This window comes from Macadamia integrifolia, chromosome 11 (genome assembly GCF_013358625.1).
Source record: "Macadamia integrifolia cultivar HAES 741 chromosome 11, SCU_Mint_v3, whole genome shotgun sequence".
NCBI classification, from domain to species: Eukaryota; Viridiplantae; Streptophyta; class Magnoliopsida; order Proteales; family Proteaceae; genus Macadamia; species Macadamia integrifolia.
The window spans coordinates 15,573,976-15,601,330 of NC_056567.1; the positions used below are offsets into that span (position 1 = coordinate 15,573,976).

General features: G+C 38.0%; 5 protein-coding genes across 12 annotated transcripts; 2 read left to right on the plus strand and 3 right to left on the minus strand.

The window, feature by feature from the left end:
* Positions 1-1,141: 1,141 nt before the first annotated feature.
* On the minus strand, positions 1,142-1,753 carry LOC122092932 (protein FAR1-RELATED SEQUENCE 5-like). Its single transcript, XM_042663232.1, has 2 exons — positions 1,561-1,753; positions 1,142-1,458 (listed from the first exon to the last, which is right to left on the minus strand). Exons 1-2 carry the CDS (start codon positions 1,751-1,753, stop codon positions 1,142-1,144), a joined length of 510 nt encoding a protein of 169 aa, XP_042519166.1.
* Positions 1,754-3,300: 1,547 nt separating this feature from the next.
* Positions 3,301-5,296, minus strand: LOC122093415 (putative pentatricopeptide repeat-containing protein At1g10330). The gene has a single exon (XM_042663755.1). The coding sequence runs from the start codon at positions 5,075-5,077 to the stop codon at positions 3,668-3,670; it is 1,410 nt and encodes a 469-aa protein (XP_042519689.1). The 5' UTR covers positions 5,078-5,296; the 3' UTR covers positions 3,301-3,667.
* Positions 5,297-5,925: 629 nt separating this feature from the next.
* On the minus strand, positions 5,926-7,395 carry LOC122093485 (wall-associated receptor kinase-like 20). The gene is made up of 3 exons (XM_042663831.1): positions 6,446-7,395; positions 6,301-6,345; positions 5,926-6,216 (listed from the first exon to the last, which is right to left on the minus strand). Exons 1-3 carry the CDS (start codon positions 7,323-7,325, stop codon positions 6,092-6,094), a joined length of 1,050 nt encoding a protein of 349 aa, XP_042519765.1. The 5' UTR covers positions 7,326-7,395; the 3' UTR covers positions 5,926-6,091.
* Positions 7,396-11,003: 3,608 nt separating this feature from the next.
* On the plus strand, positions 11,004-15,734 carry LOC122094365 (protein usf-like). Its single transcript, XM_042665137.1, has 5 exons — positions 11,004-11,197; positions 12,058-12,200; positions 12,706-12,835; positions 14,721-14,912; positions 15,343-15,734. Exons 1-5 carry the CDS (start codon positions 11,141-11,143, stop codon positions 15,550-15,552), a joined length of 732 nt encoding a protein of 243 aa, XP_042521071.1. The 5' UTR covers positions 11,004-11,140; the 3' UTR covers positions 15,553-15,734.
* A 1,395-nt stretch (positions 15,735-17,129) lies between these two features.
* On the plus strand, positions 17,130-27,346 carry LOC122094098 (protein suppressor of white apricot). 8 transcript variants are annotated; one of them, XM_042664758.1, is made up of 4 exons: positions 17,130-17,619; positions 19,784-19,944; positions 20,450-21,271; positions 25,719-27,346. In XM_042664758.1, the coding sequence occupies exons 1-4, from the start codon at positions 17,349-17,351 to the stop codon at positions 27,105-27,107; spliced, it is 2,643 nt and encodes an 880-aa protein (XP_042520692.1). In that variant the 5' UTR covers positions 17,130-17,348; the 3' UTR covers positions 27,108-27,346. The 8 variants fall into 8 exon arrangements, with proteins under 8 accessions (XP_042520692.1, XP_042520697.1, XP_042520699.1 ...); XM_042664763.1 differs by adding an exon at positions 20,108-20,208 and having other exon boundaries at positions 17,477-19,944; XM_042664765.1 differs by adding an exon at positions 20,114-20,348 and having other exon boundaries at positions 17,477-19,944.
* Positions 27,347-27,355: the final 9 nt, after the last annotated feature.

The window sequence follows — 27,355 nt, forward strand, 5'->3', positions numbered from 1 at the left end:
TTTCCCTTGTTTTTCTACCTAACCCTTCTTCCTTCTACTACCTTTTTGAGCGAGAGGATATTTTTGCTTCAATACTAGTCCATTGTTTATACTAGAGACTTCATTAGGAACAAGATTTTTTCGAACATCAGACACATTGATAATTTCAAGTTGTTGACATAATTCTTTAATCTCATTCTTTACCAATGTGAATCCTTCAGGTGAATTTGAAGCCTGTAATGCTATTTTTACAAGTTGAGGACAAAGATATCTGTATCGTTGTGTACAGTCTAAATTCACATCTTCAACAACTTGTTTCCCTTTATGATCTTCCACTACCATGCTTCTTGCTGCCCGTGTCCATCTCCGCAAAATATAAGTATCAGGGATACACTTAATATCTAAGACATCCAAAACTTTTAAGGAATGACAACAAAGAATGCCAAATGTCTCATATTTCCTGCAACTACATTGAATAATCATGTCAACTGGGTTACAATAGACTTTGTACTCACATTCAGAACCGACAATGCCAACTATATATTTATGAAAGCGAGTATCTTCATTCCGAAAATTTATTTTGCAAATACTAACCCAGTTATACTGCTCCTGAAATCTCTAAAAAATGTAAGGAGTATAGACATCCCCAGCTTGTTCGATAACAAGTGACATCCTAAACATGTTCCTTGGAAGTTGTCTCTTGAATCAAATTCAGCCTTTAATTCATTAGCTCGTTTAGCATTCACAACCCTTTCGAAGTGCTTATCCAAAGTAGATTTTAGATATTCTTTCAAGTCACTATTAAAACTCTCACTAATCTGTGTACTCCGCATGCCTATTGTGAATGTGTTTTTCATATAACACTTTGCCCATTTACATTTAAGTCCATATATATGAAGCAACCATGAATTCTGTTCCAAGTTGTAGTCTCTAAGTAATTTATTCCAATAATACTTAAACTGTGATTTTTCCTCATACTCAAATTACACTTCTTCAAATATTTGAGAAAACCAGAGCCATCTTTCATCATATTACCCAGATGTTTAATGTCATTTTGCATTATGTGCCAAATATACAACCCATGTTGTGTCTCAGGCCACACCTCAGGCAATGCTTTTGCTATAGCGGCATCTTGGTCTGTGAAGATAGTTATAGGTTTTTTCTATCCATTAGCTTCGGCAAATGCCTCAAATAACCAACTAAAAGATTCAACTGTTTCATCATACAAAAGTGCAGCCCCAAATATAATAAGCCCTCTATGATGATTAAAACCATCAAATATCCCAAATGACCTATACTCTTTGTTAGTACAAAATGTGGTATCGAAACTAACAACATCACCAAACTGTGCATAGTCAATTCTCATTTTAGGATCAGCCCAAAAAATATTTGTGATTTGTTCATCACTATCCAACTGCATTGAGTATGTAAACAAAGGATTGTTCATACTCTGATTTTCAAAATATTTCAATAAACTCCCTGCTTCACCATAAGATAAGGAATGTTGTCTTTTAGTTCGTAGATAGTTCTTCTGATCTTATATTATGTAGCCAAAATTCTCTGCCCCGCTAGCTTGCCTACCTATTAACTCAAATGCGGCCTTAGGGTTGATCCTTGAATCATCTGCTAAATCGATTTCATATGAATGTATCTCTAAAATCTTCCTCTGGAAATGCATAAAATGTGTAGTACCAGATATATGAAGAGGGTAATTATGTTCTTCCATAAAAGCACGACATTCATATTTTCCATTTTCCATCAAGTATATCGCCATCCGTGCTAAACACTCTGTTCTTGTCTCAGCTCGTGGTTGTTTTGTATGGATGTCTCACTTATCTATTCTTCGAAAACCAGCTTTATTACATGCCAATCCCTGTGATGTTATAACTGACTTGTCTTTGTGTCTCTTATGTGCAAAATCTCTTCTAATACTAAAACCCAATCTTCCTCCATAACTGTTGTAGAAGTCATAAGCGTCATGCTCTAAATTAAATATCATGTCTACCCGAGGATTACTCTCAGCATTCTCACTTAACTCAACGTTCTCCATATTTCAATAAATGAAGTAATTTGCTGATTTTTTAGAAAGTTGAAACAAGTTACAAATTGATAAGTTTCGAGAACATCTAAGAATGACTCAATTGAAACAGTACCAATTGGGCAAAGTCCAGGTTTTTTTTTTTTTTCACTCTACAAAAGAAAACTTTTATTAAGAAGAGTGATGACCACAAGGAAAGAAGGATATCCGTAAATCCACAACACACTAGAAAGCATTATCTCAACGGTATAAGGGGCTAGAATGTGAGCCTCACAGATAAGAGATCTAGGAATAAAAAGAAACAACTAGTAGACTGAAATTGATTAGAATAGAGAAAACATCACAAAGCAGTTATCACAAAGAGAATTTGTTACAAGGAAAGAGGGGGGTTGAAATCGTCTGCAATTCCGATCTTGTACAATTCCGTGTAATACCACCTTCAAGCGGTGACACGTGTATTGATACCAATACAATGGTCCAGATTTGGTACAACTAATAAAACATTAAATCAGTGAAGAGGCATTTAAATAAGATCTGGACCATTGCATTGGTATCAATACACGTGTCACCCCCTGAAGGTGGTATTGCACGGAATTGTACGAGATCAAAATTGCAGATGATTTTTTTCCGAAAGAGGGATATCCGTGAATCCATAAGCTTTGTGATTTCACAAAGCAGTTATAATATGCCTGAAATCTTAATGCAAGTTTCATCGAACGAAACCCAAATATGAATTTCATCATCAGTTGTAGTTGTGAATCAGTACATATTTGACAGTTGGCAGCATCTGCTGCAGATTTCCTAATTATTTATTTCTTACATCCAATAATGCATCACCACATCACTTGATTGATTGAAAAAAAAATTCATGCAACACAATTAAAATCGACATTGGGTTTCCCTTTTATTATCTCAGAACCCAGGCAACAACTTCCAATCCACCAATTTATCTTGTAATGATACAAAAACAATCAATGAAAGGGAAAGCAATCAAGCAGACTGAAATTGATTAGAATAGAGAAAACATCACAAAGCAGTTATCACAAAGAGAATTTGTTACAAGGAAAGAGGGATATCCATGAATCCATAAGCTTTGTGATTTCACAAAGCAGTTATAATATGCCTGAAATCTTAATGCAAGTTTCATCGAACAAAACCCAAATATGAATTTCATCATCAGTTGTAGTTGTGAATCAGTACCATATTTGACAGTTGGCAGCATCTGCTGCAGATTTCCTAATTATTTATTTCTTACATCCAATAATGCATCACCACATCACTTGATTATGACGCCATGTGTCAACAGATAAACCACCCTCCGCCAACCTCCGCCAACCTCTGCCAATACCATAGGTCGTAGACGATTTTGATCCATCACTAGCAACCATAAGAGATGCTCACAAGGAAATGGACAAGAAGAAATGCCTTATTATAGAAAGCTCTGTCCTATAGCTTGGGAATCTATGTGCATGCCCAAGTCAATGGGAGTTGTAGGACCATAACCTGACTGTTGTATCTTGTATGAAACAATGAGGTTTTGTGTATCAAGGTGTTAAAGCAAAATATTTTCCTGCCTCTAGCTTTTGCTTGAGGCAATCAGCAAAAGGGGTAGCTACCGTAGCTTATTGCAAAGAACGAAATGGTGGTTCACTAGGATTCAAGCCAACTATAAGCTGGGATCTTCCTAATTCCAGCCTCAATCATGGCTTTCCTCATCGCAGAAGCATGGCCCCATCTTCCTGCACCTGCATAAATATTGGACAAGACTACGTATCTCCCGCAGTGTCGTGGCTGCAATTCGATTATCCTCTTTCCTACTTCAGTCGCCAAAGCCACAGCTCCATGAACCTTGCAGGCACCCAGAAATGCCCCCATAACAGTAGCATCAGCCTCAAAAGGCATACCCCTAATAACTTCAACCGCCGCTTCCAGACGCCCTGCTCTGCCCAATAGATCGACCACGCAGCCATAGTGCTCCATCCTCGGATAAACCTGGCATTCATTCAGCATCGACTGAAACAATCCCAACCCCAAATCGACGAGTTGGGCACGAGCGCAAGCAGTCAACACTGTCACAAATGTTACCTCATTTGGTTGCAGACCCTCCTGCTTCATCTTATCAAACATATTCAGAGCCTCTTTCTCTTTGCCATTAGAAGCCAACGAAGAGATCATAGCGTTCCATGTGCACACCCCCTTCATTTCCATTCCGTTGAAGACTCTAAGAGCACTTGCCAAACACCCTGTCTTACCATACATGGATACAAGTGCCGTTCCCAGAAATACTGTCACTTCAGTCTCAGTCCTGGTAATGTAGCCATGGATCTGCTTCCCTTGAGTAAGTGCTCCTCCTTGATCCGAACTGGCACATGAAGAGAGGACACTGACCAAAGTAGACTCGTTGGGTCTCACGAGACCTTCCATCATCATCTTCTCGAAATACCAAATTGACTCTTGGTAGTACTCATTCTTCCCAAACCCATTGATGATACTGGTCCATGAAACTATATCTCTCTGAGGCATGCGTTGGAACAGCTCAAGAGCAGAACCCATGTCGCCGTTCTTGCCAAAGGCGTCAAGCATAGAATTGAAGGCGACAATGCACGGTTTGGTAACTTCTTCAAACACATGGCGGGCATTGGAAAGATCACCAAGTTGTGCGTAGAAGCTGACCAAAGAAGTCTGTATAAACGGGTCGTGCGACAAGCCACGCCTGATGACCTGTGTGTGAACGGGCCTGCCTGTGACGGAAGCCAGGGATGGCAAGGAAGAGGCAGCCTTGATGAGGGAAGGGAAGGTGTGGTCGTTTGGTGGGGCTTGGTGGGCAAGCATGTGGGTGAAGAGGACAATGGCCTTGTGAGGGTCTCCGAAATTGAGGTGGGCTCTGATTAAGGTGTTGTAGAGAAGAGTGTTCATCCATTTCAAATCCGAATTTTGCCAAGAGGGATTGAAGTGAAGGTGGCCGTGGGTGATTATAAGGGCCTGGATCTGGTTGACATGGCTTTTACATTCAATGAAGCGTTGCAGCAGTAGGAGCAAACACCCAGGTGGGTATGACATGCCAATTAGTTAGTTCGTCATGTGACATTGTGATTAAACTAAAAGAAAAAAGGTGACATTGCGACCACATGAGATGCGTCGCATCGAGAGACAGGGATCCAAAAATCCGATTGGGACCATGCTTCTGGCCTCTCATGTCTTGTATTCTATCAAATAGATTTGTGGGTTCTTACCCAAAAAAGGAAAAATTGTGGGTTGATTCTGAATAACCCAAGGCCCAGAAGTGTTACCCTATTCAATGGTGAAACAGATCTCATTGATCTTAGGAACATAAATCCTTACATTATATGATTATTTGTTTGCAATTTTCATTCATTTTTGCATCATTTTAAGTTTGCGTTTCAACATCGATTGTAGCCAAATATAGATAAAACCGAACACAATTGAATTGGTAGGATAGATTATATATTAGCGGATTCTAGGGTTTTTTAGACCAATTATGGGGATCAGCCGGGACCGATCTAGACTCCTGATTCTAAGTTTTTAATCCCTGCATTAAACCATGATTTTCTTTTGGGGAAATGAACACTCTCCTTGCACTTAGGCACAGAGGGTGTTGAAATGATGCCTCCACCGGCATGAAACCTAAAAAAACCACTCCTGTTTATGCCCTTGTGTGCCCCTCATTGGCCTCGCGTTGGGGCTACATGACCAAGGAGCATTCTTTTTCCCTTTCCTTCTATTCTGCTACTTTAAAAGCTATGTTTGGTTTGCATTCCGAGGTCCAACTCGACCCTACAACTACTAGATCACAATGGAACGAACTTACTATTGCTCGGAGGCCCTGCATTGTTATGCTATGTTGATCTTTAGAATTCCATCTTTCCGGGTAATTGTGAGACAATAAATGCTCAAAGAATTTGGTTTCCATTAGAGAATAACAAAACAGAAGAGAAAATCTCTCTTGAAATCATACTATCCGATGCTCCATGGGGAGATCATAGCTAGAGAAGGATCTATATGCCAATGGCCTATCACAGTATGAAGCAATTACAGAAGTGTGTAGTTTTAACTTCAAAAGAGCCTATTATCATTACTCTGAACACCACATGTTACTGGCGCTTTAGCTCTTACTTTCTTAAAAAGCCATATAGCAGCTCCAATACCCACCCCAACAATGGAAACTGCGGTCGTCGTGCCTGCAATAACACAAAGCCATTAGAACATCAAAAGCCATAGCTTTAAGCATTTTAGAATACTGAACATCCCCAGTGATCTCTCACCTGCAATTACCCTGATCTTATAGCTCTGCCCTGAAACTCCATGATCTGCATTGACAGAAAAAGTTTGTGTCAACGAAAACCCAAATCATTTCTAGTAAAGATTGATCATCCATGAAAGCCATTTTCAATTTGTAACATTCAATACCTGTACAGTAAGTGGTAATATTTCCTCCCTCACAGAGACACAAGAAACTCTGCAACTGAGTATCAAATCCACAGGTCCCTCCACCTCTGGAATTATCTTGACATTGAAGGCAAAGGGTAGTGACAGGAATTTCGAAATTGACACGAACCCCATACGCAGGGATCTGATCATAAGGAGGAACAGCTCCCACATTTCTCCAATACACACTAGTATAAGATGCACAATACTGCAACATAAGCCTCAATGACTCTGTTGCCTTTGGATAATAAGAACAGCAAGAACCCCTCCCATTCGATGCCGATGGACAATCAGGTAAGTTTCGGCAGAGATAGCTCGCACTATCACAAGACGAATCACATCGTTCAGGAAATCTTTCGCAAAAGCTTGTCTTGGGCTCTATGATTATGTCATCCTCGCTGCAATTGAAGAAGAGATAGTTATTTTGACTGGAAAGGGTGAAGGGCGTGCTTGTATCGAGGCTAAACGCTCTTGTTGGGCGGAAATTATCTCCATCCTCGCAATTCCACATGAACGGATCAGAAACTACAATGTGGGGATCAGAGTAGCTTAGACTCTGAACTGGGTATCTCCCAGATGGGGTTCTTAGTTCAAGTTTTCCTGTATCAGAGCAAACTAGGAGGTGTCTGTAGTATGGGCTTCCACAGCCATCGTCAATGCCGAAGGGGTATTTGATGGGGATATGGCCACAAGAGGTTCTGCAAAGGCTTGATTGTGCAACAATGGAGTTGAAGAAGAGAAGGAATAGCAGAGGAAGTATGAGAAACCAAGAAGAAGAATAGGATTTAGTTTCTGATATGGGTCTAGTGGTGAAGAGAGAAACCATTGCCATTAGAGATGGCTCTGTCTTTGAAATTTTCATGGTTTCTGAAATGGTTTGAGATTTTTTGGGAGTTCAAAGAAGGAAGCAGAATCATTAAAGTGAAATCTTAAAGAGTGGTGTATGAGAATCTCTATGAAGTTTTCTTTCCTTTTTCTCTTTTCTCTTTTTCTTTTTTCTTTTCCTTTATACCTTTGATTATTCAATAGTCTTTTGTGCAGCAGCTTCCACTAGCGGTTCTGATTTCAGTTTTAAGAAGATTTAGGATACATAGATTAGTGGAGAACCCCTGGAAGAGAAACAGAGAATCAGAATTCTTAAGAATGTGTCTGGTTTAAATTTGATTTGGTTATTGAATAATTTGTAGAAAGTAATGAAGAATTTGTGGAATATAATCATGTGTTTAATGAAGCATTTTAATATTTTAAAATATTGTTTTTCTGTAGGAAACAAGTGGTTTATTGATCCACTCGGTATTTGTTATTTCATGAACAATGTATTCCAAAGTGATTCATTAATGAGTAGAGTAAAGATCACTCAATTAGTTGAATTGCCTTCAATGGGTTAATTTGTTGGATTACAAGATAAGAACACATTTGATTTAGAATTGAGTTTATCTCCTCCCCCTATGACCACCCCCACCCCCACCCCCACCCCCAATTCAGCTCCTCTACGACACAATAGAGGTGGCATCTCAAATCCAACGCCCTGGAGTGTTCCGGCATGGATTCCAATACTTGGGCACACATATTGAGGCACTCCAGGGCGTTTGATCTGAGTTGTCGTCCCTATTGAGCAGTAGAGGAGCTCCGTCCTCCTCTTGAAGAAAGAATCTCTTCATCCACCACTTTTGGTTTTGAATGAAACTTTTGTAACAATATTAAGGATATTTTGAATTTTATACGAAATAATTAAGACATTTTAATGGTGGGATTTTCGATCATAGTAGAAATAACCTCTCCTTGGATTAATAAATTAAAACATATTCTATCTTGTAAGATATGAACTAAAGGGGAAGTCTCATTTTATGACTAGAGAACCTATCATGTAAAATTCCTTATGGGGAGCAGATGTCATGTCGTTTAAAGAAGAAAAGGAAAGCTCATATTCCCTTAGAAGAGCTTGAAGGTGTTGTTTGTTGGGTTTTCTTGAGCTTTAATCTACTTAGTGATATTTAAACCGTGAAAAAAAAAATTGGAAATGAAAAAGTAGTGCCTAATTAGGAAATTATACTGAAAATGTTTGATTGTGGGTAGGGTTGTTTGTAGGAGATGCATGGGAAACCAAAAAACAGAATTTAAGGTTTCTGCTAAGTTGGAACAGGAAAACAGTTATACTACTTTTATTTTTATTTCTGAGCTTACAGTGTACTATACACATAAACACATAGAATATTTTATCTTTTTAAAATAAAATATATAAAAAAAAATCAAACGTTTCTAGACGTACAGTATGTTATAGGACTTTTCCTATTTTTTATTTCATTAATTGTTAAATTTTGGTCAATTTATGGTTAAAATAGGTTTTAAGTATAAAGATATAATAGTGAAGGGGTGACAATTGAGGGGAGGGAGATCCCGCAAAGTGACTATTTTAGATATCTGAGTTTTACCTTAAACGAGAGAGATGAGATTGACGATGATATTTCCATAGAATTAAAGTAGGATAGATAAAGTGGATAGGGTGTCTAAAGTGCTAAGTGATCGACGTATTCTTTTAAAGTTTAAGGGAAAATTCTACAGAACAATCGTAAGTTCAACTATGATGTATGGTGTGGAATGTTGGGCAATTAAGGAGCTTAATATAGATAACTTGAGTGTGGTAGAACCCTAATTAATGACTATGCATGTAAAGTGATGTATTGATTTTATTTGTATCAGATAATGTATTGGTCTTGATAAATGAATCTGAAAGTATTGTCAAATGGTTCAGCCTCATTCTGATTTTGGGCTACAATGTTGTGGTTTGGTTTGGTTTGATTTTTTTTTCTTTTTCTTTTTTTATTAAGGATAAGTGAACATCCGGATCAACAAGCTTGACGAGAGCCAAGATTGAATTTCTGCTTCAGCAAAATTGGTTCAATGGCAGTGGATCAAGGCAACTTGGTTCAACCCAAGAATAAAATAAATTTTGATAAGGCTTTGGCCAGCATGCAGTTTAGTTGGGTGAAGGAAAAAAATTGTACTTGCATTGTTCATCAACGAACGATTATCTTGGAAAGCAATCACTAGCTGGACTTCAATTAGGAGGTCTTTGGATGCCCCAGTATAGAGGAGTGACCATATTCAGATAAAATAGAGCTAAAAGTGCTAAGGGCATAGAAAAAAATAACCATTGATGAGTTGGTAAGAAGAGACATGTAAAAGATAGATCTTCATCTTAGTATGACATCTAATAGAGCTGTCTAGAAGACAAATATCTGAGTTGTCAATTGTCCGTAAAAAGGATGTCCTAGAGTTTTTTATTTTTATTTATTTATTTAAAGAAAAATTAACACGAATCTATATAACTGACCCCATTTAATTATGATAAGACTGAATTATTATTATTGTTGTTGATGTAATAGTGCCATGATACCCAAGTGATAAGTGATAAGTGATAAGTGGTAATTGAAAATCCAATACAAGAGGCCCATCTTCCCATCTTCTCTTGCTAGAATTCTACATCAGCATAGTAGTTTGGATTCTTCGTGAAATAAAGTGGCTTCACATGCCACAAATGTAAATTTATTTATTTATTTATTTTTGAATTACTTACTCTATAATACGTTCATATGATGAAAACAAAGTAGAAAGTGAAAACATTTACATATACATCTTTTTAGGGGTTTATTAATGTATGGTATTTCAATTTAAAAAAGTTCTAATAGTTAATAACATATCATATTATATTATATTAAACTAAATATTTATAGTTTAATAATTTTTTTTTAGTGAAGGATGGTTTATACAATGTTTGTAGAAATAAGGAGGCAAGAACTAGAGAACAAAGAAGAAGACTTAACAAAACGGAGGATGAAAAAGTAATGAAAATACATTAATTAAATTTATTTATTTAATTAAAATAAAGTAAATTGAATTTATCTAAAGGAAAGGTGTTTTCTGTGGAGAGAGCGTGGCTCCTGCACGTATATGAGGACCAATGAAAATACATGAGGAAACATCAACAAATGTGGTATTTTTCATTTCATGGAGACAAACTGATCATTCACCCTCATGTGTTTAATCACTGAGGCCACACTCTCCCTTCCCCCCACTTCCCCCAAACCATTTTTCCTTCTCTAAATTCATTATTTTCTTTGTCCTCAAATGCACATTAGAATTGTCACGCTCTAATATTGTTTGTTGGGAGTGAGAGGATTCACCCTTATCCTTGTAGATCTTCACATCATGACTGTTCATATCTGATGTGGAATTGGTTGCATTCCCATGAAACCCTAACAAGACAGAGTTGCTAGGGTACCATTGGCCATCAAACCTAGAGAACCTTTTCCCTTGAGTAAAGAGATTACCTTTGGAATATTCGTTATTAGAGTTATTACCTGACAGAACATCAGTTATAAGAGTTATCACCTTATAGAATATTCATGAGCTTAGCAATCCCCACTATGATAGGTGGCAACCTTGGAGATCTGCTACGTGTACTGACTCGTAGACGATCATCTCCCGTGATCTTTCGATAGCAGCTTAGTTGGATTGTGGAGATAAAATGATAAGTCTATTAATAAGACACCTTTGGGCAAATAGATAAGGTTGGCATCGGCCTCACTGTTTGCTGCTAAAACCCTCACTTCCAGAATCCTCGTTCTTGCACGGACAACCTCTCCTCTTTCTGCTTCTTCGATCCAAATCCGCTCAATGGCTCACTCTGCGGCTTCCGGGTTTAAGAAAGTCCAGATTCAGAGGGATGACACTGTAAGTAACATAGGTTACCGCATATATTTGCATTTTATATAATCTAGTTTCATATTTTGTTTGTTGGATTCTTTTCTCGACTTCTATGGAGTTTGAATGGTGGGATCTTTCGAACTAGTGGTTTTTTTTTCCCTTTTGTTTCCCTAATTGTTGGTGTGTTTTGGGTGGTCGATGATGGATGCTTCGAGTTTTACGAAAATGAGGCAATTATATTTCGTGGATTGGTTCTGGTTACTTTTTAGGGGATGTAGCCTATAATGCTGGACGAATTTCTAGCATTTAGAGCGAAGAATCGATTCTTATGACAGATGCAGGTGTGTGCTTCTACGAGAATGTACAAAATGAAGTGAAGTCTAATTCTATAAACCCATAAACCATATTTGTATTTGCAGGCTTGTAGAGATGTAATTGGGGATGGAAATGAGAGATTACTGGAAAAGAGGATAAATTTTCTTATCATTGCTTATATGATAGATAGATGAAAATGTTAGCCACCATTATTCTTATTGCTAACCCTTGATCACACCCAAGAGGCCAAAATATAGACCCTTTTTTCCGATATGATGTACTAGAATGGGAAGTGGGAAAATCTTGCCTTTATGCAATATAGTGTTTTTGATGAAACCATGTTTCCCTTTTAATTGAGAGAATCACAGGTTGGCCGTGAGGTTAATTTAGGTGGCACATGGGTTGCCTTCAAGACACCCAGTCGACTCAGCTAGTTGCACAGGAGACTGGATTTAGTCTTCTTTGATTGTTCTCATGCTATAGGTGTATTATAGGTACTAGAGGATGCTATTGACTTCCTCATACTAGTGAATTGCTTTCTAACTATTTTGTTTCTTTGTAAATTTCCCCAGACATTTGATGCATATGTGGTTGGTAAAGAAGATGCTCCTGGGATAGTGGTGTTGCAAGAGTGGTGGGGAGTTGACTTTGAGATTAAGAACCATGCATTGAAAATTTCCCAACTGGCTCCTGGTTACAAAGCACTCATCCCAGAGTAAGATCTATGTGATTCTGCAGAGATTCAGCATCTCTTCATTTGCAAAATTTAGCGTGTCTGATTGCCAGCTGGAATGAAATCATTATTCTGGAGTCGTGTTGCATATAAATAATGTATAGATTGATGCTTCAAGATAGTCTCATCTTGACTTTTTTGATAAGAAATGTCATCATAATGTTTTTATTATACTATTATTTTCATTGTGGTGTAGGACTTGAGATGATTCCATTTAGGTGGGGGATCTCATGCCTTAAGAGCTATGGAAACTCACAAGAAATGGCTTCATTCAGATTGTAGCTAAACAGAGCAGGAATTTGATGATGAATTACTTTAGAACATGGAATCCTCTTTGCTAATATATTAATTTATCTTATTTTTGTTTTGTCCAATGGATAAAACTTCTATCATTAAAAAAAGAAGAAGAAGAAGGAAGAAAGCGAGAGAGTGAGAGAAAGAGAAACTTCTAGCCCTTCTAATTTTTATTGTCTTCTTCTTGTCTCAGTTTGTATCGTGGAAAGGTCGGTTTGGATGTTGCAGAAGCACAACACCTAATGGATGGTCTTGATTGGCAAGGTGCTGTTAAGGATGTTCGTGCTTCTGTTGGCTGGCTCAAAGCAAATGGTTCACAAAAGGTGTGTCATCAATTTTTGTGTTTTGTAGGGAATTGCGATAAAGTTTTCATTATTTGCCAGTTACAAACAATAAAATCTATTATAATATAAAGCAGCGTTCTAAAGGATCATTTGAATGGACAGTCAGCTTACTTTGAACTCTGATTGGACTGCCCAACAGCCAACAGATTTTGGCAAATGGATCCAGTCTGACTGTGAGGTGGGACAGTCAGATGATTGGATCATTTCAATTACCAAACAACTGGATCCCAACAATCTTACTCACGGCCCATGTTTGAGACACAAAGAACGGGTTTATCGGTCCTAGCTTGAGCAAGTTGAACTAGCATTTCCTACATCTTTTAGAAATCTGAACACCTGATAAACTACCTGACAACAGGAAACCAAGTCAACAAAAAATAGCTAACAAAAGAGGGCGACCAATTCCCCCTCCCCCCACACACCCTAGAGGGAGACCCTATAAAAACCCTCAATAACAGACTTGGCTGGAAGTGTGATTCAAACTGTGATCTCAAATGTCCCCTACTTCTTGGTGGACAAGATCCATAGCATGCCCAACCCCTTCGCGGCTTCCACCCCCAACACCCCAGAAAAAAAAAAAAAAAAAAGACCCCATGGTCTGGCAGCATAACTAACTGATGGTATATGATAAACTCTTATTCATTTTTGGAAAGAAACAACTCCGGTAAGAAATCTATACAACTAGGTCAGATCAATTTTTTAGATTGTGCTATGGCATACATCTTGTGTCTGCTTTGGACACCAATGCGGACACTTTAGTCTTTATATAAGTTTGTGAATTGGTTTCATAAGTGAAATAGACTTGAGAATTTGTATACCTTTTTCTATAAGCATAATTTCCAGAGTAAATGCTATGTTGGATTTGCCATTTCCTTGTTAGAAACAAAGAATCATAGTAGTGTCCTTGTAATTGGTTGCAAAGATTCTCTTCGGAATCATTTGGCAAACCTAGCCAACTTCCATCATGAAGCATTAGATCATTTCTGTTTCCTCATATGACTACTTGTCCTTGCTCCACTTTAAACACCGATCTAATACATTTCTAACTTCCTATTAAGTCAATTTGAGTTTCAAGATGCTGACTGTTGACATTTCTAACAATATGCAGCATGAATGCATATTCCCCTATTAAAATTGAAATATGTGATTCATAAAAATCGAACAATTATTATGTACTATTAATGTAGGCTCAGTTCTACCCCAAAAAAAAAAAAAAAAATTAGGCTCAGGACCCATTACCATCAGTCAATCAGGGCAGTGGTATATGTGGATTTCATGAGATTGGACTTGCAATGTCTTGGCATAGGCCTGACATGGTAAGAAAAGCAGCCCATCTAGGTTTCCATTGATTATTGGACCTTGATGCAATGGTGAGGTTGCTTCATTGTGACCAACTGGTCATGGGTTCGAGTAAGGAAACAGCCTCTGCACGAAGCGGGTGGTAAGACTGTGACATTGTGACTGTCGCCAGAACTCACAGTGGTGGAAGCCTCGTGCACTGAGTATGCCCTTTTTATTGGATTTAGTGCGTTATTATCTTCTGTTTGTCTCTGAAAGAAACATCTAGTCCATATTTTTGTTTCTCTGCTTTGCTTACACTATGCCAGGTTTAAGAGCTTCCATCTTAAATCTAGGCCATTGCTCAGTGCTGGTCCTGCCTATACTGGGTCCTGGGTGGGGTGAGTAGCATTTTTGCCAAGTGCCTGCTCTCCAGACTTGTAACTGGCATTTGCCCTGGCAGACCGGACCTCTTTTACCATTGCTCTAAGCAATGGCCCCCATTTGCACAAAGTTTTGTTCTTAATTTATTTATATTTATTCAAAGTGAGATCCTGCATTTAACCATCACCCTCCATTGCAACAGGTTGGTGTTACAGGATTTTGCATCGGTGGAGCTCTTTCCATTGCTAGTGCTGTCCTGGTTCCTGAAGTTGATGCTGCTGTTGCTTTCTATGGAGTTCCTTCACCACAACTGGCTGATCCTGCCCAAGCCAAGGCACCAGTGCAGGCTCATTTTGGGGAGCTTGATAACTTTGTTGGCTTTTCAGATGTTGCAGTATGATAATCTCTTCAACCCCCTTCCATGCTCTTTTTACTATTTAAAACTTGCAAAGTTTACTTATCCTTGAATAATTGCTCGTGTTAAACTGTGTTTTCCATACTAAAATATGTTCTTGGGTTTCAGTTATAACCTTGCAGCACATTATATTTATCCTGAGTTTTGACTGGTTTTGAGGTTGTGCCTACTGCCAAAACCTGTTCTGCTTGAAATTCTACCAGTATCGTCCCTTGCGCTATTGTCTGGTTCAAACCCAATTCTCATCCTTGTCTTTCTTTTGTTTTCCTTTGCTTGTTTTAGATTTGAAGCCCCATGTGATTTTTTGTTACTGTAGCACTGGAAAGTGTACTTAATTACTTGGACTTCAAACAGCTGGAGGGAAAACTAGTCAGTGATGTAATTAATGACATCTGTAAAAAAATTTCAGGCTGCAAAATCTTTGGAGGAAAAACTCAAGGCATCTGGGGTTCCATACGAAGTGCATATTTATCCAGGCAATGGCCATGCTTTTATGAACAGGTCCCCTGATGCTGTAGAGAGGAGGAAGGGAATGGGATTGACTGATGACGACGAAGATGCAGTGAAGCTGGCATGGTCTCGTTTCCAGAATTGGATGAGCCGCTTCGTGTCTCCATGATTGGAGAACCTTCCTAGTTACTACAATCCTTCACCTCATTATACTCTCTTAGAAGTTTCATAGTTTCCTGGGTTTATCTATAAATAATAGCTTTTTTTAATGGATGATATTAGTTTCTTGTTATGTTAGACACTTGTTAAAAATGAGACAAACAGTTGGGTATGCTGGGGATATATCCATAACTATGTCTCTCTTTCCTTCCTTTGGAAAAGTTCCTTATGCCTTTCTCATCATAAGGTCGAAAGGTTTTATGCATAAAAATTAGACACTTCAAAAAAAAAAAAAAAAAAAAAACTCTAAACTGTTGGTCTTGTTAAATTATACTTACAAACTTTTTTTTTTTCGAAGACAGAAGTTACAACGTTTATTTTCTTTAAAAAAAAGAAAAGGGTGGACATCATTATACCTAAAGTATCAAACAATAATATATTATTTATTTATTTATTTTCTATTAAGTTGGGGTAAGACTCATATGCTTTTTTGTCATCGTCGTCTATGTGAGTATGTGACAGGGAAGTTTGTCTCAATGGCCAAATATTAATCCAAAGTAAACAACAATAGTTATTCATACTCTAATTCAAAGCTGTTTGTACTATAGTGTGTAAAAAAAAATTTAACCCAGCACTTCCAAAATGTTCCAGAAATACCTTCAAGATATCAAGAGCCTTCTGAGGAGAGGCTGCATTCACTGCTTGCCCTTTCTGTTTCTGCGCATTAACCTACCAGAAGAAAGCTCCACCAGATCAGAGTTCAAAAACATTAGAGGGAAATTATCATGCCCAAGCACTTCAGTTCCAGCGCCCGTTACAATAGTGTGTAAGGTCTGAAGATGGCTTTGGGATTAATCCTCCAATGATCAAGTTAGAGACTCGTGCAACAGTAGTGGGAGAGTGATAGTAAGTGAGATAGTGAACTTATCTCTGTCCGGTTCTTTGGTTCTCATTTATAGGATCAGATCACGTAAAGTCTTACTAAGAGATGCTTTTTTGCTTCTGATGAACTTGGGGCGGTTTGGAAGATCCTATCTCGTAAGTCTCCTTTTTCTATGGGGAATATTTTCATCCTGTTATGACTATTACGGATGACGGTTTAAGTTACTTTGATATCCAAAGTTGTTGGCTTTCCATGGTGTATTTAAATTTCCCTTGAATTTTGACGTGTGGTTAGATGCCACTTGCTCGTAAGGTGATCGATCTTGTTTTTTACCAATAAATAAATTTTTAATAAAAATATTAAACCTTCATCAAATGAGGATGAATATAAAATATGACATCTTTTATAGCGTAATTATTTTCTCTATTAACTTGAAATTGTACTAATGAGACATTTGTTCTGTATCAGACGGACAGTGCCCAAACCCAAGGGGTGGGCACATGGGGTGAAGTAAAGGCCCACATCCCATGAAATGGAAAGAAGTGGATTCGCCGATGTTTTCATTAGCTCTAGGGCGAAGGAGCGGCATTCTACCACAAGAAACACTTAAAAAAAAAAATAAAAAAAAAAAATAATAATAATAAATAAATAATAATAATAACTTTTACCGCCTTTGACGCGCATTTGATCGCCTCTGGTATGGCCGTATGGGGTTAATGATAATCTTTCGTACTTTGTTGGAGAAAGGGTACTCCGAAGAGAAAATTGCAGTTCGCAAGAAAGGACAGCCGAGCAAAATTTCTCCCCTTCGTTCGTTAGCTTGTCTTTCCCTTTGCCAAGCTCTATCTCTCAAAACCCTGTATTCTTTATTCCTGTTCCAATACAAATTTCTAGGGTTTTGAGAGAGAGAGAGAGAACTGAAGATGGATCTGGAGGTCGTGGGACGCCATGCTTTTCTCTTCGACGACGACGCGACCGCTGCTTTCGTGAACTCGAGAGACGCCCTCGTTGAATGGAACTCGCTTCTCATCGATAGATACGACGTCCGCCACCTCCTTCAAAGTCCTCCTCCTTCCCTCAAGAAGCGTCGCCACCATCCTCCTTCTCCTACCTCTTCGCTAACCGAGCTCGATCAGGAGAGATACCTCGATCTACCTCCACCTTCTGATGACCCTGATTCATCATCCCTTTTAGGTTCGTCAATTATTTATGCTCTATCGATTATTACTCATGGTTTCTCTTTTTCTTCTCATTATTTGCATTCATAAGTAGCTGACATATAGCAATTTTTTTGGCGGTACTGAATATTTTTTCTTGTTCTGGTGGTTGCGTGTTCCAAGGGAGGGGGAGAGAGAGAGTTTATTTTCTTGTCGGGTTTCAGGATTCTAATTTTAAGTGGCTTGACGCATTCATCGGTGATAATTTAATGAAGTACCAAAGAATTTGATCGAAACGGTAACGTGGGATCTGAAGAGCTCCCTTTGACCTTTTGTGGACATTCATGTCCACTAGTTGGATAAAAGTTAAAATCTCTGATACTGGAAGGAAGCTTTATGGTTATTATGAATACTCAACTCCACCCACAACGCCATTCCCCAACTAAATTGGGCCAGCTTCGTGAATTCTTTTCCGCCATTGTACTTTATCATGGTTACCATGAATTATCAACCATGAGGGGATACTAGAAGTTGAGTAAAGATGAATTGTGATTATGCTTCATTTATGTAGCTCGTCTTAGTTGAGATATCCCATAGGGCATCAGTAGAATTTCTGAAATGTTGCTTCTTGGCGTCCTTATCCTTCCTTTTTATCAAAACATGCCCTTGGTGATCCTCGACTGGATGCAAAATCAAAATCATGTGATAATAAACAAAGAAGGTTTTTTTTTTTTGTTGACTTAAAGTGGGTTTTTTTCTGAACATAAAAGACCTGCATTTAGATAAGTAGACCCTGTGAGTCTGTGACATTCTTTTCTAAAGATCCAACACCTTCATTTATAGAAAACCAAATATAATTTCCAGCGATGAGAATAGAAGAAATGAAGGATTGAAATATTTTTTATTATTTTTTCTTTGGTGCGTCCTCAAGTTCTTGCCTACCATTTTTTTGGGGGGGGGGGTGTACAATCGGAACTCTCACACTCCATACCCCTCAACACATGAGGTGGGACTTGTTCCCGGTCTCTGTTATCAACAGTTGGAGACCTTACCACCAGGCCGACTGTGGCACCTTGCCTTGAATCATGGTTATATTAAAGGCTGCAAAATTCTGTTCTGAGTACACTGTATGTCTTGAAATTGGTTCACAAAGAATCCCACTAAAAAAGAAGTAAAAAATACATGGTTTGCAATGGACCTTGTATCCCTTTGATATTGGAAGTGTATAGCAATAGCTTAGAAGCACAATTCCATCCTAGATGCCATGTGGGTAACTACATGTGGGTATGATAGGAAATTTCCCTGGAGAATGCTTTTGGAAGTTCCAACATGTGGAAACAATTGTGCATGTTATCTCAGTTTAACAACGTGTGGAAACATAGTAATGCAGCCTGGTTTCCATGGTTCTCAGTTAGAGGATATGTTAATTCCAAACTGCAGTACAGGCCAGGCGATATTCGATAGCTATGCAAAAGGCTTAACGGAATATGAAGAATAGATCCCAAACCAGCAATCAGAACAGTGACTATGAAAATTACTATCAGAGAAGATAGATCTGATATAATGGTTTTATAACAGAACCCAGGATTAATGAATATTTAACAGATAACACAGATCTGAAATACTAACCTGATATCAAAATCTATAAACAGAGAGCAATGTTCATGTTTACTAGTTGCAGTGCAGTTGTCTTAGTGTTAACAACAGATAATAGCAGCCAAAGAAGAAAATCTTTTGCTGGTTCTGCAGAGTAATACCTGCTGAAACAGAAGAAGAATATGAAAGAAAGAATAAGAAATAATAGGAGGAGAAAAGAAGTTCAAAGGGAGAGAAATTAGGAAGTAGAAGAGAGATTGTGGGAGAGGAAAGAAGAGACAGAATAGGGAGATCGATGAGAAGGGGAGAGGGGAAGGAGAAAGGCTCATGCACCTGCCATTCTAATACCACTGCATCAATGGTTATCCATCTAATCTAATTGGTGTTATACGTTATTTGCAATATATTTCCAAGTTTGCAGGAAGGATGTCTATTTTGCAACATTCTCATCTGTTCTCGGACAAGTAAGAATCATTTCACCTGACTTCACCCTTTTTCTTTTTCCTTGTGTCTGCAGTGAATTGGTTGTTTTATGCCCTGTCACATCTTCACTATTCAATCTTGCTTTTTTAATTTTGATTTAAATTCTCTTTCAATATAATCAGATAATGGAGCAGAACCTGCAGTTGGTGATGGTTATCATTCTGTGGCCTTCTCTTATGGAAACTCAGATATTTGTACCGATGAAAAAAAATCTTCTGCTGGGTTGGGAGATTCCAGTTTTCTTCCACCTTTCCCAGTGCCTGAAAGCCTACTTCAAAACCTAGTAAGTACTTATTTGCATATTTATCTCTTTCCCAAACTCTCTTTCTTCCCCCCTTCATAGAAATCTAAATGTTGTTGTTTGTATAAAATGGATTCTTATCCAATCTGGCCTGGTGATAATTGTCTGAAGTGCAAATATTATTCTAAGGCTTACCATGTCTAAGTTTCAGATACTTGGAGCAGGGAAGGAGTTCTTCTGATCTAAGGTTGCCACTCATAGGCTTCTTGTTGTCTTTTGATGTGTCATGACCAAGGGACCGTGCAGGTGGGATTAGGATGATATATTCTGTTATTTTCTGAGGGAAATATCTTCATCACCACATTGAGCAGTGGGCTGAAATTCATTACAAAGTTCTGTTTGATCTTTATAGTTATCAGAATATGTGTGAGATTCCATTGGTCCGAGTATGGCTTGAATTTATCTTGTAAGATTAAATCTATTTTTACTCTTATATAGTTCCTTCACTAAGAGGGATTTTTTTTTCCTTTTTCTTTTTTGGATGCAGCCTCCTTCAGAGAAAGTTCATCAGATCATCGCAAGAACTGCAATATTTGTCAGCAATCATGGGGGTCAATCAGAAATTGTCTTGAGGGTCAAACAGGGGGACAATCCAACATTTGGGTTTCTTATGCCCGACCATCATCTTCATGCATACTTCAGGTTCCTTGTTGATCATGTGGAACTTCTGAATTCTGGTGTAGATGCTAAACCTTTAGATGAGAAGAAAGAAGAGAGTGCAAAGAATCCGACATGCGATGTTGCTGTTGGGGCATTATCCTTGCTTGGTTCTGTATATGGGTCTGGAGAAGATGAGGATGGTACACATCAGTTTATCTCAGAATCTAAAGAGAAGGAGCTTGGTGAAACCTTAAATGCTGATAATGCAACAATTTCTCATGGATCAGAATGTGCTGAATCTTCTGTTGGTTTATCTGGAAAAGTTGGGGAGGCTCTCAAGCCCCTGCTTTATACTGCTAAGGAAAAGTCTCTCTTGTCAAAAAGAAATCGATCTGTGGCTGCTGATAATTCTGATGTCACATGTAGCCGGAAAAGAGAAGGTGAATCTCGGGGTTCATCTGGTGTTTCCATGGAGAAACCACAGGTGTCTACTTTGTCAAGCATGTCTAAGGTTGAACCTTTGATTATGGAGCCTCCATCGGATTTAAAGAGGATGGTTGATAAAATAGTAGAGTTTATTCTGAAAAATGGGAAAGAATTTGAAGCAGTACTCATAGAGCAAGATAGCAAAAATGGGAGATTTCCATTCCTTTTACCATCTGATCAATATCATCCTTATTATCTGAAAGTTCTTCAGAAAGCTCAGGAGGTGCGCTTCTTGGTAACCTTCATCATAAATATCTTAGTTATTGTAGTCGAACAATATCAACAGTTCTGTGTGTTCCAAAATGTTAAATGGTTTGTCTTGTTGGGTTGATCATTGAAATTCAAAGACTGGTTGCTTGATGCTCTAACTCTTCATGCTGGGGGAAGATATGTTCCCGTAAATTTTTTATTCACTCTTCATACTGAGGGAAGATATGTTTCCGTAAATTTTTTATTCTTATTAAAGTTTATTGGTCTTGTTCTTGTTATTGTTCCCTTGCTCAACTGTCGTGATTATTAAAACAAATATAAGCAGTTATACTATTCATTAGGTCATCTGCTAAGCTGCCAAGCTGCCATACGGCAGTTTATAATATAGATTCTTTGAACCACTTAAATTTGTTCTTTTTTTTTTTCTTGAATATCTCTGCCATTATGAAATGGTTAAAAGGCCCACAAATTTGTGTTTTTATTTTCCTTCCCTTTTCCTTGGATTGAAGGGCTGGCCGTAAAAGTTGATCAGATCAATTCTAATGGCAGAGATAGCTGAATCTAAATGGCAGATATCTGATATTCAAATTTGAACCCAATGTCTAATACCCAATATATTTAATGTATGTTTCTGTAGTACATGAATTGTATCTTATATAAAATTAACTCAAAAGTTCTAAGTATCTTTTGTTATACATAATTACAGAATATCGTTTTACTTAACAATTATAATTTATGTATTTGTAATTTGTAATTTGTAATTTGAAGCAGATATATCGAAATTTGTAATTTGTATCTGATGGCTGAATATAAGAATACCTTAGAAAACAGACAGATACTGGATTTTACAGAATCATCAATCTGCCTGTATATTTAACTTGAGTTTAATATTCTTTTCTGGTGGTTCTGCTCCTACATAGAACAATGCTGAATCTGATAAATCAAACAGCTGACATTGAAGCTATTTTACCCCCCCCCCCAAAAAAAAAAAGAGTGGTTTTCCTTTCTCCATTTTAGGTTTAATATTTCTTATTTGTATTTCTGACCAAAATAGTAACTTTTTTCCTCTTCCAAATCTTTATCAAATTGGTTGGATACTTGTTTGATAGAGTAAGTTCTAGAATTGACTTTTGTTCATTTTCTCCCCATGTTCTTTTCTTTCGTTTCTCTTTTCCACTCAATTCTCTCACTTGATAAATATTCTTTTCTCCCCTTCTGATTAATAAGTTGTTACCAACACTTCTTTTTTTTCTTCGACAACCTGATGGTTGTGATGTTGTATCTTAGTCATTCACAGTCTCATAGCTACTGGGGCTTCCTCCAGTAGGTAAACATGAGAATTAAATAGGTGTCAGTATGGCCATGGATGATAATGTCCTGGTTGAAACATCAGCAAATTTCTGAAAAAAATCGTCAGTCATCTCTCCCACAATTTTTTTGTTGTGCTCCTCCCACCGGTACCCATTAAAAAGAAGAAGAAGAAGAAGATTGAGGCTTCTTCAAGGTTGTCATGATTTCGTACTTTGTGGGATTCTAATGTGGTGGCATTATCGTGGCTGGACTGGCATGATGACCGAGACAAACCAGAACCAAATTGGATTTTTGGTCCATTAAGGGTTGGTAGTGATGCAGTTTAGTCTTCATCGAGCCAATTAGGCCTGGGAATACTTTATTTTGGTGTTTGGTTTGATTATATGGGCTTGGGCCTTTTATTTTGGGTTTATCAATGTAATGAGTCTCTTTTATAACCCCCAGAGTTAGGATTTGAAGAGGTACACGGGAATATATATATATATATAAGATTATGTGGGTTTTAGATTAGAAAGAGTCCTTATTAGTTAAGTATTTTGTGTCTTAATGTTTAGGTCATTTTCCTTTTAGTTAGCACCTTTTTTTGACTTGTTTCTATTTTTCAGTTTTCTAGAAGATCTAGGTTAGATTGGGTTCATATGGAGTTATTACTAATTTGGGTTATTTCTATTTTGTTAAAGGGTTGCTCAATCTGGTTTTAGGAACTCATAAGTTCTAGAAAGTTCTGTTTTCAGATTTCTTGGCTCTCAAGTTCAGGAATTTAGGAATTTTTCTAATTCGCGTGTTGTGTTGAGAATATAAAGTTGAGGGGTTAGTTAGTCTATAAATTAGTGATCTGCTTTGCTATGTAAGACAATGATTTTATAACGCAATGAAGGTTTAGTTTTATTTTGAAGTGGAGGTTGGTGCTTCTCTCTCTCTCACTTCCAAAATCACTCTTCACATTACTGTTCATGGTACTGTTCAAAGCCCCGGAACAGCCCCTTATCTTCTCTTTCTTAAGCCCACCACAGCAGATCCTTCTTTTGATCTGCATTATTTGGTATCATAGGGGTTAATATTGTAATATTTATTTAAAATTAGGGAAGTGTATACATAGGAGTCTTGTTTTAGTGTTAATTTCCTAATAGATGCAACATGACTATTATCCGTTGATTATCTATCCAATTGATAACAACAAAGATCCTCTGATGGTTTATTTGTCTGTTAATTTTATTTATTCATTATTGTCTAGCCAGTTAACTTTAGATGATTAGATTACATCACTTGATTACTACTCCTTTGTGTTTTTGAATGGAAATAGTTTTGAAGCCACATGCGTAACTGGCAGTCAGAGGTGCCTCATGTAGGTTATGGTTCTCATGATTTTACAATGTTATATACTTGTATCTATTGCCATTTGTCAAATCATATTTGATTGTTTAACAATTTAAGCTCATATTCTTGGGTTAAAAGAAATTTTAAAACTTTTGTTTCCTCCCATTGCTCTTTCTTTCTTTCTTTTTCCCCTTTTTTTTGAATATATCCTGTTCAGTTAAAAATCGTCCGTTTTTGAAATGTAAGCCTCAGATTTTGGCAAGTAAAACCTTGCTTTTTACAACTTTGAGTGGGTAGCATGCGAGGGAGAAGTTTTAGAGTTATCTTAGTATTCCTCTCCAATCGGTCTTTATTCTCTATCAGGTTTTCTTTAATAAATGAGTAGTTGTTTAATGAGTTGGGGCTTTTTGGACCTCTATGCTGGCATTAGGTCTCATTCTTTTTTGTGTGATTCCTTGGGTGACAGTTTGATTAATTTAGTTGTAGTTGTCCTATGTCTACTCCCCTGGCACAGGGGAATATGTGTTGGTGAGGGGCCTGTGTGTACAAGACTCAATATATGTTGGAGTGTCTGAATGACACCTCTATAGGTGTATTTAAAATTTGACACATTTTAATTGCCTCTTGTCTTATTCTCAAAAGTTCTTTAAGATAAGGGTATAAAAGGGTTTTTAAATACACATTTTTCAAGTACACGTGAAATGATGCCATTACCCTAACAGGGAAAAAGTTGTCATATTAAAAGGGCAAAAAAGTAAGGTTACAAATTATTTGACACCTTGAGGTGTGACAATAAGAAAATCTCATAAATGATTGTCTAATGAATAATGATTTAAAATTCTGTTGGTTGATATTCTGGGATTAAAAGAATTTTTAGACTTTCTTGTATTTGATTATGTTGCTCTAAGTTTTCTCTGGATTTTCTTATCCTCTCTCTCTCTCTCTCTCTCTCTCTCTCTCTCTCTCTCTCTCTCTCTCTCACACACACACACACACACACACACACACACGCACATTATTCTTGTTTGTTGAAAAACCATGTGCATATTTGAGTTGGTGAGCGTGGGCATTTATTGATTCTTTTAAAAGTTAGAAACCATTTGGAGAACTTTTAGAGTATCTTAATAGGAAGCAGAGAATCACCTTGCATGGTACTGATTTCCAATCAGCATGTCCTTTTGTAATTGCCACACGGAAGTTCAGATGGGATGGGATGAAAAATTTTCAACTGTAGACCCCAACCCCAAGCCCATGCTAACGTGTCAAATTTCAGACCAATCTGAGTTTGCCAAGTGGCAAAATCAGAATTTGAAAATCAGGGACTACCAAAGGGGTGCACAGGATTATAGTAGGGGTGATGGACATACATGGGAGGGTATATGAGAGGGTATATTGAATTTTGATCTGTTATTTAACACGTGGCAATCCCACATCACTCTTCCACTTTGCAAAAATACAGGGTGTAGAAATCAACACCGGTCGTGTGGCGTGAAGAAACCTTTGTCCCATTTTAATATTCCTCTTCCTTCAGTCTCTTAGTTGTATAAGGTTCCTTTGATAAAATGAGCTAGTGTGCAATATGTTGGATTCTTTCTGGACCACTGAGCGGGAGTAAGTGTCTCATTTGCTTTTGCTTGTGATCCTTGGGTGACACTTTAATAAATTGTAGTGGTGTTTTCCAGACACCCACTTTGTTTTGGGGAACTTTCTTGACTCTGGTGGATGTAATTATCTGGTTTATCACTGATCCTTGGGTTATTACATTAGAATGAATGCCAACATGCAACAGTTTACTGGATGTGTTGCTGATGTATTTTCCGTTTCCTTTACAGTCCAAGTTTCCTGGGAAGTGTTTTTCTGTTCCAAACCATAATACAATAGGGGGTAAGAAAGGTGGTCTGTTCAAAGATGACAATGATGCATTATACAAAGGATCTTCAGTTTCTGATATACCTTTTGATTCTGAGAGGAAAGAAAAGTTTAAAATGGTACTTGGTGGGTCAAAAAAGGATGCACAGGATCTACCACCTAAACCTAAACAGCACTGTGGAGTGAGTGTGGATGCTGCTGCAGCAATTCTTCAGGCAGCAACAAGAGGCCTGAGGAATCCCAAGTTAGATATTCTCCCCAAGGCATCAGTGGATGACTCAAGTCTTGGCCTCAATGGTGAGGGTGGGCCAACCTCAAGCTTTGGCAGTCCCTCATCATCTCGAGGTAGGAGCTCTATACAGAAATCTGTTCCTAATGGGGAGCCCAGTTCCTCTATGCCCGTTGAGTTGTCTAGATCTGCTGGCCAGTCAGAAAAGGAAGGTAGCCGAACCAGTGGTGTATCAGTGGCTAAGGCTATTGCAAAGACAGCCGCCCTTGCAGCTGCCAGTGAAGCTGACTCTTCTGAAGCAAGCTTGACAAAGGAGCAGAAGCAGAAGGTGGAGAGGTTGAAGAGGGCGAAGATGTTCGCAGCCATGATAAAGGGTGGTACAGCACCTCGTGCAAATGATCTGCTGCCCCGTTTATCTGCTGAACCCCCTGATTCATTGAACTCTGGTTTACTGGATTCTGGTTGTAAGGCTTCAAAACTGAACAATGAAACACTGGCACCTGATACCTCAAATCTTTCAGGTGGGGACGTTGATCTTCTGGGAAGAGAAAGAGAAGGTAGCTCAGTACCCATAGATGCCAATACCTCTGATAGATCAAAGTCTGAAAGGCACGACTCCGATGATGATTACAAGGAAAGAAAATTGAGGAGGAAGTACCGCTCGAGGTCCAAAAGGTTTGAAGAAAGTGATAATGACAGTGATGGAAGGGATCATAAGCACTACCGGAAGAAGCACCGTTCCCATCATTCTTCTTCCCATCGCAAAGACGAGTCCAAGCACAGAAAAAGACATTCATCTCCAGATTACAAGGCATCTTGGCGTCGGCACAAGCATCATAGCTCATCTGAGGATGAGCATAAGCATCGACACAGATCTGAGAAGCATAGAAGTCACTCGGAAAGAAAAATGGAATCTGAGAATGACATTGATACAGAAGTACCGGCTCGAACAAAAACCTTGAGGGTTAATGACAGTGTAGGTCGGGCAGCTACGCAGAATTCATCAAAAGATCCTCAAGATGTATCAAACCCATTGGCTACTGGCACTCTATCTTCTGACACTACGGAAGTATCTGATGAGCTAAGAGCAAAAGTTCGGGCCATGTTGCTGGCAACCATGTGATTAGTAGTCTGTTATTCTTGTCAGTCTTATGTTATTTTTATTTTTTTTTCTCAGAATTCAGTAGAGCTTTATTGTATTTGGTTTTGTTCGACTGCGATGTTAATATTTTTCACGAGATATTTCACCAGAGTATTAGCTGAAAATTACCTGACCAAATACCTCCTGGGAAACAAAACAACAGTGTTTGTATAAGAACAAGTAAGCTAGATGAATTAAAGCCTACGATAGGCTTCTGTTTAGACTATGGC

Excerpts from the sequence above, each read along its gene's own strand:
- LOC122093415 (XM_042663755.1), bottom strand. The coding sequence starts at position 5,077 with ATGTCATACCCACCTGGGTGTTTGCTCCTACTGCTGCAACGCTTCATT.
- LOC122094098 (XM_042664758.1), top strand. The coding sequence starts at position 17,349 with ATGGATCTGGAGGTCGTGGGACGCCATGCTTTTCTCTTCGACGACGAC. Across the intron at positions 17,620-19,783 it reads TGATTCATCATCCCTTTTAG|ATAATGGAGCAGAACCTGCA; the intron begins GTTCGTCAATTA and ends CAATATAATCAG. Across the intron at positions 21,272-25,718 it reads TTCTTCAGAAAGCTCAGGAG|TCCAAGTTTCCTGGGAAGTG; the intron begins GTGCGCTTCTTG and ends TTTCCTTTACAG.
- LOC122094365 (XM_042665137.1), top strand. The coding sequence starts at position 11,141 with ATGGCTCACTCTGCGGCTTCCGGGTTTAAGAAAGTCCAGATTCAGAGG. Across the intron at positions 11,198-12,057 it reads AGATTCAGAGGGATGACACT|ACATTTGATGCATATGTGGT; the intron begins GTAAGTAACATA and ends AAATTTCCCCAG. Across the intron at positions 12,836-14,720 it reads AAGCAAATGGTTCACAAAAG|GTTGGTGTTACAGGATTTTG; the intron begins GTGTGTCATCAA and ends CCATTGCAACAG.
- LOC122092932 (XM_042663232.1), bottom strand. The coding sequence starts at position 1,753 with ATGGCGATATACTTGATGGAAAATGGAAAATATGAATGTCGTGCTTTT. Across the intron at positions 1,459-1,560 it reads GGCCGCATTTGAGTTAATAG|GGAGTTTATTGAAATATTTT; the intron begins GTAGGCAAGCTA and ends ATGGTGAAGCAG.
- LOC122093485 (XM_042663831.1), bottom strand. The coding sequence starts at position 7,325 with ATGAAAATTTCAAAGACAGAGCCATCTCTAATGGCAATGGTTTCTCTC. Across the intron at positions 6,346-6,445 it reads TATTACCACTTACTGTACAG|ATCATGGAGTTTCAGGGCAG; the intron begins GTATTGAATGTT and ends CTGTCAATGCAG. Across the intron at positions 6,217-6,300 it reads TAAGATCAGGGTAATTGCAG|GCACGACGACCGCAGTTTCC; the intron begins GTGAGAGATCAC and ends GTGTTATTGCAG.